We start from the raw sequence: 12,878 nt of genomic DNA, 5'->3' as shown, positions 1-12,878 counted from the left end.
GAGCACCAGGTCCTCCTTTGGGCCCAGGGGAAACTCCTCTCTGTGAGAGCGGTATACATCCCAGGCCGGTTGAACGAGGCAGCAGACGCCCTGTCGAGGCAGGGGTTGAGGCCCGGGGAATGGCGGCTACACCCAGATGTGGTGGAACAGGTTTGGGAGAAATTCGGAAGAGCCCAGGTGGATCTGTTCGCGTCTCGAGAGACGTCGCACTGTCCCCTCTGGTTCTCCCTTATGCCTCCGGCCCCTCTGGGGCTGGATGCTATGTCTCAGGCGTGGCCGAGGCTGCGTCTGTACGCTTTTCCCCCCATCGCGCTGCTTCCGGGAGTTCTGGAGAGAGTTCGCCGGGATGGAGTCAGTCTCCTCCTGGTAGCTCCAAGGTGGCCGCGCAAACCATGGTTCGCGGACCTCTGAGGAGGGACCTCCTTTCTCAGCTAGGGGTGCCATATTTCACCCCCGCCCGGAGCTGTGGAGGCTGTGGCTGTGGCCCCTGAGGGGGCAAGGCTCCGAGGTTCTGGTCTCTTCACCGAGGTGGTAGAGACCATTCTCCACTCCAGAGCTCCCTCCACTAGGAGGTTGTATGCCGGCAGGTGGCGTCTGTTCTGCTCGTGATGTGAGCACCACCGGCTGGATCCAGTCCACTGCCCAGTTGGTTCAGTGCTGGATTTTCTCCAGGGACAGTTCGCCAAGGGGTTGGCTCCGTCCACCCTGAAGGTCTACGCGTCTGCCATTTTGGCCAATCATGCCCCTGTGGCCGGGCAATCTCTGGGCAGAGACCCCTTTGTGACGCGTTTTCTCCGCGGCACCCGGAGGCTGAGGCCCCCGGTACGGCCTAGAGTGCCTGGGTGGGACCTGGCCGTGCCTTGGGGCCCTTTCTGGGCCCCCTTGAGCCTCTAGCAGAGGCATCTTGGAGGCACCTGTCTATCAAAACCGCGTTCTTGTTGGCCATCTGCTCTATAAAAAGGGTGGGGGACCTGCAGGCCCTCTCCATGGCCCCCTCCTTCCTGGAGTTTACCCCAGGTATGGCTGGTGCCCTCCTTTACCCCCGTACGGGTTACGTCCCCAAGGTGCCCTCGGTCATCCCACGGCCCGTTAGGCTACAGGCATTCTATCCTCCTCCATTCCAGGCCCCAGACCAGGAGAAGCTTAACCGGCTCTGCTCGGTGCGTGCTCTGGACACTTACGTCCGCAGGACGGGTCCTTGGAGAAGGTCCCTTCAGCTGTTTGTCTGCTACGGCCCTCACAAGAGAGGCTTGCCTGCTAATAAGCAGACTCTGAGCAGGTGGATTGTTGGCGCTATCACGTCGTCTTATGAGTCCTCTGGTCTCCCGCTCCCTTGAGGTCAGAGCTCACTCCACCCGGAGTGTGGCTGCCTCTAAGTCTTGGTCCTCTGGAGTTCCCCTCCAGGACATGTGTGACGCTGCGGGTTGGTCCGCCCCACTGACCTTCGTGCGGTTCTATAACCTGGACCGCGGTGCCACTCCTGGCCTCGGTCCTCCTCTAGCTGTGGTCACATACACACTGGGCAGGGACTGGTCAGTCTGGCGTGATTGGACACTCGTTCCCAAAGCGTTTCGACGCAGCTCGAGTTCCTGAAAGGGAACGTCTCTAGGTTACGTATGTAACCCTAGTTTCCTGAGGGAACGAGACGCTGCATCTCTGTGCCACACCTCCGGCGTCCCTGCGGCGCTTTCTTCTCCCTTTCAGAAGCTGCCGCTGGCTTCTCTCATATGCGTTTTATACTCCTGGTCGTGACGTCACCTCATCGGTGATGGCCAGCGTCCAATTTTTGACTGATTACACACATTATTCAGAGCATGAACACTCAGGCGTGTTCCCAAAGCGTTTCGACGCAGCGTCTCGTTCCCTCAGGGAACTAGGGTTACATACGTAACCTAGAGACGTTTTACAAATTATATATTTTTTGTTACACAGTGGACAGTGTTTAAAAAACATAACAAAACAACAACAAAAACAGAAAACTTAAACATAGTTGTCACATTTCTAAAAAGGTGACAAACAATATAATAATGTGTAGTGTTCAAAGTTATAATGCAATGGCCATGAGCAGACAAAATCAATGAATATTTCTTCTATTTAAAAAAATATATATTTGTTATTATTGCTGCTGTTTAAGATTGTTAGGAGTGCAGTTCATGCATAAAATCTTAAAAAAAAAATTACTTGACCAAATAGTAATTTCTATTTGTGCTGTTTTGCATGGTGTTAATTTCTTTAACTACACGCAATAAAATCAGAAATCCTTTAGCACCTTGACACTGTGTTTCTAGTGAACCGTATAGGTGATCAGTGGATATAAATGTTTAATGCATTTTGCAGACACTCCAGTGTCATGAATCACTTCTGTATGATATTAGCAAACATAAAGATAACAAACATAACAAACGTGTATTTTGTAATTATAGTTGTACAAAATTGTTTTAATCATTATTTTGCTGATAGTCACATTAATGCTTTTAAAAATATATATTTTTATATTAAAATATTTACATTTTTACAAATATTTAAAAACAAGTTGTAATAAAAATTAGAGGACAAATTAAAAATTGGACATTCAAAATCAAAACAACACAATTGTACATTTACACAATATATAATCTACTCAATTTATTAAAGGCAGATGGTGGTTTTGGCTTTTTATTGTCTGAACTGAATATTACAACATGTGATTTGTTGTCTCGTTTATGCTTTGCTCTAAAACAGACAATAGTAAAAGAACTCGTTGCCAAGAAAACGTGAGTCCACCCAGCGTCATTACGTCGTATTAGGTGCGTATGTATTTGACCTATCTGATTGGTTTAATGAAAGAGGGCACCGCCTACCACATAAATATGCACATAGCGATAACAAAATCCTCTGCGCAGTGTTCAATGCCAAGTCAATTATTATACACTGACAGAGAGAAGGTTCTCCGCTTCAACAGTGCTTGAACGGCAGCCTTAACCTCTGTCTTCCGATCAGTTTAAAATTAAGATTGAGCTATTTAGCAGATATCGCTTAAAAAACGCCCAGTAAATCATCTGGTTAAAGCCGTCCTGTATAGCTGAAGTAAAGATCTAAGCCGACGAAGGTAAGTGTGTTTTATAATTATTGGTAACAAAATATGTATTATGTACACAGCAAGAATTAACCACTCAGTGCAGTGCATCTTTTTTTCTTCCAACGCATATTCCGGGAAATCCTCCTTCATGTGAAAATTTTGCTTGTTTGATTGGTTGCTGACCCTGGACGGGCAAAATCGAACCAATTGCAGAGCAGGAAAAGCAGCCAGTCTCAGCGCAGTGGGCATATTTTGTCGGAATACAGTTAGGGAACAAAAAAACGACGCTTTGTTGTTTGTGCGCGTGCGCGTTAGGCCGCTAAGTACAGTAATTACGTCATTAAGAAAAATTTCGTCTGTTTTTGAACTGTTAAATAATGTAAAGGTGATCTAAGACAGGCGGCTGTATGTGGCTTAATAATAAAGTGGTCACTAACAGGTCACTATGTTCCAATTTCTAACTGTGTACTAATTTCCACACTGCCTCTAGTTTTTTTTTTTTTTTTTTATTAGCTCTTACTGCTTGACGACAGAAAACATGGTTCAGTCTATGCTTTCATCAGCTACATTCAAATTTACATGAAACATTAATAAACATATCCATTATTACTGGTGTGTATGAGGAGCACTGGCATCGTCACACGGCGATGCTCCTGTGACAGTCAAAACAGATGAAAAACCCTTGTCTTGCTTGTAGCCCTGGTTATGATAGATGTCGTTTGCACGTTTTTTAACCAGAGCAACCTGTACTGCAGCCTAGCAGAAGGTGATATCTGAAGAACCCAGCTGTGCTGTCCCCAAAATTGTGGCCCTTATCGTAACGAAGTGATATAAGGGTTACAAAAGCAGTCACACTGTGGAGCAGCAAAACATGCTTGTAAAACTCTTTTTAATTATCCAGATTAGTTTAGATTGTGATGGTGTGATTGAAAAGGTGGCCTTTTTTTTTTAATAGACATTTCCAAGTTTTGGGCAAATAGCTGCATGCACTGTGTAAGCTGTAGAGCTGTTTGTTTTCAGATGTTTTCTTTTTTTTTTACTTTATGGAAATCACCTCCCATCAAACCTCCATCTAGCTCTCTGATGTTGTGTAAGTTCTTCCTACAGAATGTAAGGATGATATTTAGAAACCTCAAAACAGTGTCATTATTTTGAATGCACAATATGTTCTTTCACCTTTCTGAACATTTACATCAAAGTAAGTTTCCCTGTGTAGTATGTACATTTCTGTAATAAATCTCTCTCTCTCTCTCTCTCTCTCTCTCTCTCTCTCTCTCTCTCGTTTTTGTGTTGACAGAAACATGAGCTCTCAGGTGAGACAAAATTTCCACCAGGACTGTGAGGCCGCCATAAACCGGCAAATCAACCTTGAGTTGTATGCCTCCTATGTCTATCTGTCTATGGTAAGAGTTTTGGAGCTCTTAAGAGTTTTGGGATGGGCTATAATAAAATGCTAAAAAATCTTCTCAAAAAATTTTCACATTTGGAGAAGTAAATAGTTAGTTATAAAATCTGTCAGATGGACATAAAAAGGCTTTCTTACCCATTGTGCGATGTATGATTGGGAAGGTGCAATGGATTCTGCAGTAAATAAGCTTTGGTTCCACATAAAGGTTTTGTTGTTGCCCACAGCCAGTGTCGTTTCAGTGCTGATTTCCTTTTAATTTCCACAAGGTTTTTTTTGTTGTTGTTGTTTTTTCTTATTTATGTATTTATTTTAACCTAGGTTCCCTGGTGGTCTAGTGGTTAGGATGCGGCGCTCTCACTGCTGCGGCCCGGGTTCGATGCCCGGTCAGGGAATCAACCCCAGCCACTCTTAGTGCTGGTCCCAAGCCCGGATAAATGGGGAGGGTTGCGTTAGGAAGGGCATCCAGCGTAAAAACATGTGCCAAATCAAACATGTGGATGGTCCGCTGTGGCGACCCCTAACGGGAGAAGCCGAAAGAAAGTTTTATGTATTTATTTTAACCTGTTTTTCAAATTTTTTTTTCGCAGTCTTATTACTTTGATAGAGACGACCAGGGGCTGCACAACTTTGCTAAGTTTTTCCGCAAGCAGTCGCATGAGGAAGGTGAGCATGCAGACAAACTGATGAAACTTCAGAACCAGAGGGGTGGAAGAATCTTCCTGCAGGACATCAAGGTACATTAAAATCAATTCCTAATTTTTTTCTTGGGTATTTATTGTGATAGTCTGCTTTATTACACTGGTGGTAAATACTTACAATGGGGGCTTCGTTAGGGAGTACATGTAGTGAAGCACAGATACTAACAGTTTGTTTGGCTGGAGTTCTTATCATTTAGAGTCAGTTAAGCTCCAAGCTGGAAAAAAATGACCAACAGGGTAAGGAAGATAAGACACTAGAAATATATTTTTTTAAGTTAAAACATTTTTTAAAAGAATGGGCAATTTTTTTGTTGTTGATTTGATTATGCGCCCCTTTGCTTTTGTGCATGACAGAAACCAGAACGTGACGAGTGGGGTAGCGGTGTGGAGGCTCTGGAGTGCTCACTACAGCTGGAGAAGAATGTCAACCAGTCCCTATTGGACCTGCATAAGGTGGCCACTGATCACAACGACCCTCATGTAAGTGCACACATAGACCTACCAAACTTGCTTTTTGTGCAAATGGGCACTGTAACCTTTAAACATTTTATTACGCTAAAAATCATCAGTCAGTTTGCTAAATCTGCTAAACATTTATTTACAGCATTTTTCAAATTAAATTAAGGAGCTCTTTCTCTTGCTGCTGTCCTTGTGATTGCTAGCATAAGAAAACAGAAAAAAATGTGTAATAGGAATACTGTGTGTATTCAATAACTGTCTAAAATTATACACTAATATATAATACAAGACAAAACACTAGTTTGTTTTGAGCATGTAGATAGGTGGGGAATTCTGTGTATTTTTTTTTTTTGGCTGAGCTCGTAAACACAAGCTTAATCCAATAAACCCAGCTGTCTCATGAAATTAGGAAATATAAAATGTGGAAATCCCAGTTCTGACCAAGCTTGTTGTTTTCAAATGGATAACTTCTTTTAAAAGTATGAACCTGTTGTCTTTTTTTCTAATTCACTGAACTTGTTTTGCAGTATCTTTATCTACTATGGAAATTTGAAATGGCATTGTTTTGCACGTTGTTTAGTGTGTTCGTGTAATTTGAGTCAGTTAGGGTAGGAGACTGTATATTGGAAATCCCACTAGACACGTGACTTATTGTGTGAGTCCTTACATCTTGTTGTGTCTTTTTAGATGTGTGACTTCATTGAGACTCACTACTTAGACGAACAGGTAAAATCCATCAAGGAGCTTGCTGATTGGGTCACCAACCTGCGCCGTATGGGAGCGCCTCAGAATGGCATGGCTGAATATCTGTTTGATAAACATACACTGGGCAGTGAGAGCAGCTAAACCCTCTCCACGCCACCTTGGCTTATACCATCTTATAATTTTTTTTATCCCTTCTACCAGAAGTTTTCAGATTTTAGTTTTGTCCTGCTTTAACACACTTCCTGTTGCTTGTTATTGTCATAACAAGTTTACCTGTGTGTGCTGTTTTATTGCAAAATTGTATGCCAATCAAATAAACAAATTGTATGATCATGTGCATTGTGTGTTGCATCACTTATAGACATGTTTAAAGATCTTCACATTCATACAGTTCATGTTGATTACCTTCATAAATTGGAAGGATAAAAAGCTAGCCTTGCCCTCCCACTTATACTGTATATGAGGCCCACATTGCTTTTGGAGTACCAGTAACAACAATTCAAATAAATGTATCATAATTAATTATAGTTAGTATATTCTGATACACATAAAATTAAAGTGACAACTAAATAGAACTTTGCTTTTAGAATTGTCTTTGACATCTAGGTTTCATGTGACATTTAAAACATATGGTAAAATGTGTTATGCTGTAATAAGATCTTAAAGACAAAAGCTAATTACACAAACCACTCCATACAAATGGTGAAACATGTTGGTGGCAGCATCATGCTAGAGGCTCTTTAGATGGGTCTTGGTCTTGTCAAAAATATTCATGTTATTCCAAAGCAATCTATTTTGCCACAAAACAGATAAAGATAGAGAAATTCTATGGAAAGATTTGAAGGAGGATGTTCACAGAAAACAAAAAATGATGACCATATTAAACCAGCAAAAATCAAATCAGGAAATGACAATGATATTCATAAACCCAAATGTTAAACATCCGGGCACAAGAATAGCTCTGAGCTGTGAACTAACACTGCATCTTCATATTGTTTAAATTTAACATTAACATTTTGTGAAAGTGGGATTGTAATGGTAGATTTTGAATCTCACTGCCTAACACACACAATTTAATCTCATAAACAAAAAAGTAGGAAACTGTAATGTAGTAAATTCCCCAAGACTCAATCTAAGATTAGACTGAAAAGCTAAAAGTGAAATAAACACATTCAGTCAATAGCAAGTATACATGAACAATTCTTAGAAACAAACAAACAAACAAACTGGATGTTTAGTATTTAAAATGTTTTTTTTAAACTAGACAGGACACTGAAACTAAGCTTTCTTAGACTGAATTAATAATGTTGCAATTACTTCTCAAAGACTTTTCATTCTTCTTTATGTCCATTCTATATAACCACAAATAACTGACAGGTCTTGAAATTTATATTGAAACATATGATTTTCCATCATAAGTAGTATGTCACTTTTACTCAATTATTGCAAACCAAATAAAAATGGGTTTAAATAGAGGCTATATACTAAATGTAAAATTACATCTTTCTGCCTACAATATATGACACTTTACCCTCTTTATAAATTATAAATTATACATTTATTATACATCTTGTAGGACATTTAGAAGAAACATTGCTACTTAAACTTATGCAGTCTATTATTGTCTTCCTTAGTGATTTAATACTAATTAAGCATGACTTGAACATGTAATAGGAACATGACAACCGTCAAAATTAGGAGCATTACAGTATGTTCTCAGTAACTGTTGCTGCTGGTATCAGAAATGATTAGCAACCATGTGCTGGTTCAAAAATAGATCAAGCTGCCATCTAGTGGAAACAAATTTATGTACATGCTGTTTACATTCCTGCTGTTTTTCAACTTGCACTGTATGAACAAAAGTATTGGGACAGCTGACAATGCCCAAACTATAGGATGTCTTTGGATGTGGTTTTATTAAATCTTTCCTTCAGTTAAACTAGGAGACCCAAACCTGTTCCAGCATGACTATGCAACGCACTAAGCAAGCTTCATTAAAATATGGTTTACTTGGGTTGGAGAGGAAGATCTTAAGGGGCCTGTTAAAAAAATTCCTGACCACAACCCTACTAAACACTTCAGATGAAATGGAACACTGACTGCACGTTATTGACGGACACCCTCTAAGACCCTTGTGGCTGAATCTATCTTTGTTCATGTGATCCAACTCTTGTTAATGTGTGACCCAAGTCTTTAATCTGTTAATTAATCGGTTAGTTAATTAATTCTCATTAATATCAGTGGCAGATGGTCTGGGCCAGCAAGGCCTTCTCTGCTGGTCTATACACTATCAGAAGCACTGAACTACATTTACAACCTAAATTCTAATGTGTTTCATGAAATTGTATTAATTTATTCCCAACAGTATATTCTCTTTATTTCGTAGCATTTCTCTCGGCTGCACTGCTTCCAGTACGTGTATGGGGAGGTTAGATTTTTTGTCCAATCAGATTTCAGCCTCTATGTGCTGCCATGTAACTCTAATCTGTCCATGACCTTCAAAGTCTGTTCTGCTGGCCCTTTTTTTAAACCATAGTCTCCTTAATAAATAGCTGTTTCTTTAACCAATCAGATTTCATATTCGCCTCACAGGGCCATCTAGCTGGTCCAGAGTAGCGTCAGCATTATTCCGTCCTCTGATTGGTTGGAGTTGTCTTAACTGGGTTTCTTGCTTTAGTAAAATGGTATTCACCCTCCATACGTGAAATGTCTCTCTCTCTTTAATGCCACACGTTGTTATATTGCGTTTTTGTATAGTATTGATGGTTTCTATAATTGCGACGTGGTGGTGGTATTAAGAGGTGAATTAAGTTGGGTAAGTCCCCACTGAAGCCCCAGGTACCAAATTCACAGCCCGCCACTGTTAAATACAATAAATTACAGTGGAACCAAGGGTTACGAGTTTAATTGGTTCCATCACTTTACTCTTAACCTGAAAAGCTCGTATCCCGATACAAATTTTCCTATCTCCTTCTTCATTTCCACAGTGATGGCTTTTTTCTTCTTTCCACCTTCTGCATCAGGCTTCTTTGTTGGCGGCATGGTGATAGGAATACGTACAGTATTTAAAGTTCAGTAATTCCACACTGTTAGAGCGACGAGCGGATGTGTATGTGCTTCACGAGAGCGTAGCGAGAGAACGTGGCGATACGTAAAAAAACTAACCTGCCTGCGATTTTTCCGTGCGCAACGCTCGTATCCTAAAAAATTTCTCGTAACTAGAGGCAACATTTTTTATGAATTGCGACTCTTAACCTGAATTTTACGTATCCAGGGGCGCTCGTAACCCGAGGTTCCACTGTATACTCATCCAAAACAAATACTCCTCATCCAAAACAAATGACATTTTTTTTTAAACAAATTTTATTTTGGTCCCATTTGTAGGGTTTAGTCAAATAGCCCGAATCCCATGTCATCATCAGATTCTTCTGACTCCTCTTTCTTTTCCTCCTTCTTCTCCTCAGCTGCTGCTAAAGAAGGAAAGTAAAAGAAAATTAGATATAGAACACAGTAATATATCTAAAAGCAAAAAATCATGCTTTGGCAACATTTTCCATATCAAAGTAGTCTTGATGCATGTCTTATTTATTTATTTATTTTTAATTAAAATCTTAAAACATGAGCTGTAGGACAGCCACTAACCTGCAGGAGCTGCAGCACCTCCAGCAGCAGGAGCACCAGATGCCGCCACTGCAACAGCGCCACCAGATGGCACACTGGCTAGTTTACTGTAACCTACCAAAGATGAGAGATGATGGATAAAAAAAAACCAACAAAAAAAACACTCCACTTTATTAATAAGGATGTTGGCAAAGCAAAGATTTACGCAAAGTTCAAGCTTCCTGTAATTTAGTTGCTATTTTAAAGATAAATATAAATGCATTACAACTGAGTATTAACATAGAATTTTCCCTGAAAATACTGGCAAACATTTTAAAAAATATAAGCCATATGAGGCCTATTTGGGAAAGGTATAGGCAACATGTTCAACTAAACTAACTTGAGTAAGAAGAGAAAATACTTTTTTGAGAAAGAACTTTAAATCAGATGCACTCTATAGAATGACTTTATATAGATATACGATACTCAGAGTAATCACCTCAGTGGTACATCAAAATTTAATTTGTGATTACTGTTGTTTTTTAGTTGCAGGACTTTGTTTGACATACATGATCAATTTAAAAAATATATTTTCTTTATTTTTTTTTATTTAATATTCCACACCTTTGGTTGCCTTTCTGTAATATTGCCACAAACCGAGGAACCTCATCATAATTTCCTACTTGCTAGTTTCAATAAAGATTTTTAATGTGAATCCATAAAGTTGGTAATAGAAGCCCAATAAAAAACACTTTATAACAAATATAAATATTTATCCTTAGCGCATCATGTGTAAATAATAATCTCACATTTAGTGACTACAATGTGAACAGATAATGATGCCTAATGCATACAAAGTAAGACTCACCTTGAGCTATCACATCCTCAACTGATTTGCCATTGAGCTCTGACACGACCTGTTGCAATAAATAATTATAGTAAAATTACTTGATGTTGACTGACAACACAAAGCAGGCAACCATGGAAGACAAGGCTTGAACTTATGAACCCATCTCTGATGTTTTAAAGAATTGGTAAGAAACCAATTCAATTTATAAAACCTCTGATGAAGAAACAAGTACTAAGCTTAGTGTTTTGCACACAAGCAACGCACATACTATACCATAGATAATTTTTCCATATATCTGCATAGACTAGAGGTGTTCTGATTACACCACAGAAATGTGGCAACAATTACAACACTTAATTTATTTATTGACATTAGGGTGTAACAATTCCTCTAGTAATTAAATTACAAAAAATGATCAAGGAAAATTATTTTGCCCCGATGCTTAATTTAGTCCATTTAACTACACACATAATGTGTTTCCCAAGAACCATAATTACTGAGGCACCACCCGCTAAACTCTGTAGCGTTCTGGACAGCGAACACAGAAGACGCTGCAGAATGAAAAATGGAGGTATGTGGATAAAACAGTGAGGGGCTAGGAGAAGATTCATATGGAATCCCATTTCCGCCACCCCCCCTTGTGCCAGAAAGCTTTACACATTGAAAATTAAATTAGCTACAATCAATAGAATCGCATGCTATCAAACAAAGTCTCCGATGCCTGTGGAGAACTCTAACTAACTGTCAGCTCTGGACGAGACTGAAAAAGACAGATGAAGCAGAGGAGGCATTGTTCATACACCAACATCTTCAAACTTCATGCTGACAACAGGGTTACCGGTGGATGCAATTTTGGATGTTTACGAGAAAAAAGTCAGAATTTCATTTCTTTTAATGTGGCAAAAACAGGTTTTCATAGATTCAAGTCATAGAAACATAACGAAAAAACTGGGCAGTTTATTTTTTTCTGATCTGGGAAACTTTGCTAAGCAATGTGACACTGGAGGCTTCCATAAATGTTAAACAAATGTCTTCTAATAAAATACAAACACCCACATCAATATAAATTCTATAAATTATTTGGCCTTATAATCTGTTACTATAAAAACAAGAACGTTTTATAATGAGCACATAAACCAGTTGCCACAGTCGTACTGTTATACAGAAATAATGTACACATCCTGACCCTTTAGATTTGGAAGGGTGAAAAAGTTGGAAGGGTGATTTTTGTGTCCTTATCCCACCTTTTTCATGCGGGTCTCGTCAGCTTCGATGCCCACGCTCTCCAGGATCTTCTTGATGTCAGTGCCACTGGGGTTCTCTTTGCCCCCCAGAGCAGCCAGCAGGTAAGCAGCTACGTAACGCATCCTTAAATAGAGGGGGGAAGTCAAGCTAGTCATATGGAAAAGCACATCAATACAAACCATCCAAATACTAAATTTAAACACGAACTATATAACTTCTACAATTTTAGAATATAATATTTAATAAATATATATTGTTGGATCATTACTTATAAATATATATCTTTATTTTAAACATACACCTTGAAACAAGACTACAGCAGCAACAGAAGCCTGTATGCAGATTAGCTTGGAGCTAACACTAACACAAGTAACTGCTCATGTTACTTCAGCTCGAATTGATCATATTGTACACTTGCAGAAAACATACAGTAAATATATGAACACAAAATAATTTTTATTTCATCCTTTTGAAAGCAATAGTCATATTTAAACACGCACTTCTCCGAGAGTACAGGGGTAACGCGTATTCACCACAGAGCGCGTGCAGGCGGAAAGGAAGTGGACGGGGCCAGGAAACCGGACGTAACTTCGACAAGCGTGGTCACGTGTTCAGACTAAACGTCTATTGGTAAAGAGCAAAGCCCCCTTTCTCTCTCTCTCTCTCTCTCTCTCTCTCTCTCTCTCTCTCTCTCTCTAAACGAAAGAAACATAGACTGAAAAAGTAATGAACAGTGGTGGAAAACTCTCAACGTCTGCAGTAAAACTACTATTACTTTATTTTACTATTACTGAGTAGCTCAACTAAATATATCGCATAAAACTGAAAACTTTTTTTTTTATCATATATATAAAA

At 39.6% G+C, this 12,878-nt stretch overlaps 2 protein-coding genes across 3 annotated transcripts; one reads left to right on the top strand and one right to left on the bottom strand.

Moving 5' to 3' along the window:
- Nucleotides 1-3,029: 3,029 nt before the first annotated feature.
- On the top strand, nucleotides 3,030-6,661 carry fth1a (ferritin, heavy polypeptide 1a). The gene is made up of 5 exons (XM_046857675.1): nucleotides 3,030-3,088; nucleotides 4,356-4,461; nucleotides 5,054-5,200; nucleotides 5,519-5,644; nucleotides 6,311-6,661. The coding sequence occupies exons 2-5, from the start codon at nucleotides 4,360-4,362 to the stop codon at nucleotides 6,467-6,469; spliced, it is 534 nt and encodes a 177-aa protein (XP_046713631.1). The 5' UTR covers nucleotides 3,030-3,088; nucleotides 4,356-4,359; the 3' UTR covers nucleotides 6,470-6,661.
- Nucleotides 6,662-9,637: 2,976 nt separating this feature from the next.
- rplp2l (ribosomal protein, large P2, like) lies at nucleotides 9,638-12,636 on the bottom strand. 2 transcript variants are annotated; one of them, XM_046856754.1, is made up of 5 exons: nucleotides 12,524-12,636; nucleotides 12,023-12,146; nucleotides 10,797-10,845; nucleotides 9,971-10,063; nucleotides 9,638-9,798 (listed from the first exon to the last, which is right to left on the bottom strand). In XM_046856754.1, the coding sequence occupies exons 2-5, from the start codon at nucleotides 12,143-12,145 to the stop codon at nucleotides 9,716-9,718; spliced, it is 348 nt and encodes a 115-aa protein (XP_046712710.1). In that variant the 5' UTR covers nucleotide 12,146; nucleotides 12,524-12,636; the 3' UTR covers nucleotides 9,638-9,715. The 2 variants fall into 2 exon arrangements, with proteins under 2 accessions (XP_046712710.1, XP_046712711.1); XM_046856755.1 differs by having other exon boundaries at nucleotides 9,652-9,795; nucleotides 12,524-12,565.
- Between the last annotated feature and the right edge of the window lie 242 nt (nucleotides 12,637-12,878).

This window comes from Silurus meridionalis, chromosome 9, assembly GCF_014805685.1.
Source record: "Silurus meridionalis isolate SWU-2019-XX chromosome 9, ASM1480568v1, whole genome shotgun sequence".
NCBI lineage: Eukaryota > Metazoa > Chordata > Actinopteri > Siluriformes > Siluridae > Silurus > Silurus meridionalis.
This window is presented reverse-complemented; position numbering and strand designations above follow the sequence as displayed.

Coding starts and splice junctions, on each gene's coding strand:
- rplp2l (XM_046856754.1), bottom strand. CDS start 12,145: ATGCGTTACGTAGCTGCTTACCTGCTGGCTGCTCTGGGGGGCAAAGAG. Junction 10,064..10,796: donor TGAGGATGTGATAGCTCAAG/GTGAGTCTTACT, acceptor CATCTTTGGTAG/GTTACAGTAAACTAGCCAGT. Junction 9,799..9,970: donor AGGTGCTGCAGCTCCTGCAG/GTTAGTGGCTGT, acceptor TTCCTTCTTTAG/CAGCAGCTGAGGAGAAGAAG.
- fth1a (XM_046857675.1), top strand. CDS start 4,360: ATGAGCTCTCAGGTGAGACAAAATTTCCACCAGGACTGTGAGGCCGCC. Junction 4,462..5,053: donor CCTATGTCTATCTGTCTATG/GTAAGAGTTTTG, acceptor TTTTTTTCGCAG/TCTTATTACTTTGATAGAGA. Junction 5,201..5,518: donor TCTTCCTGCAGGACATCAAG/GTACATTAAAAT, acceptor TGTGCATGACAG/AAACCAGAACGTGACGAGTG.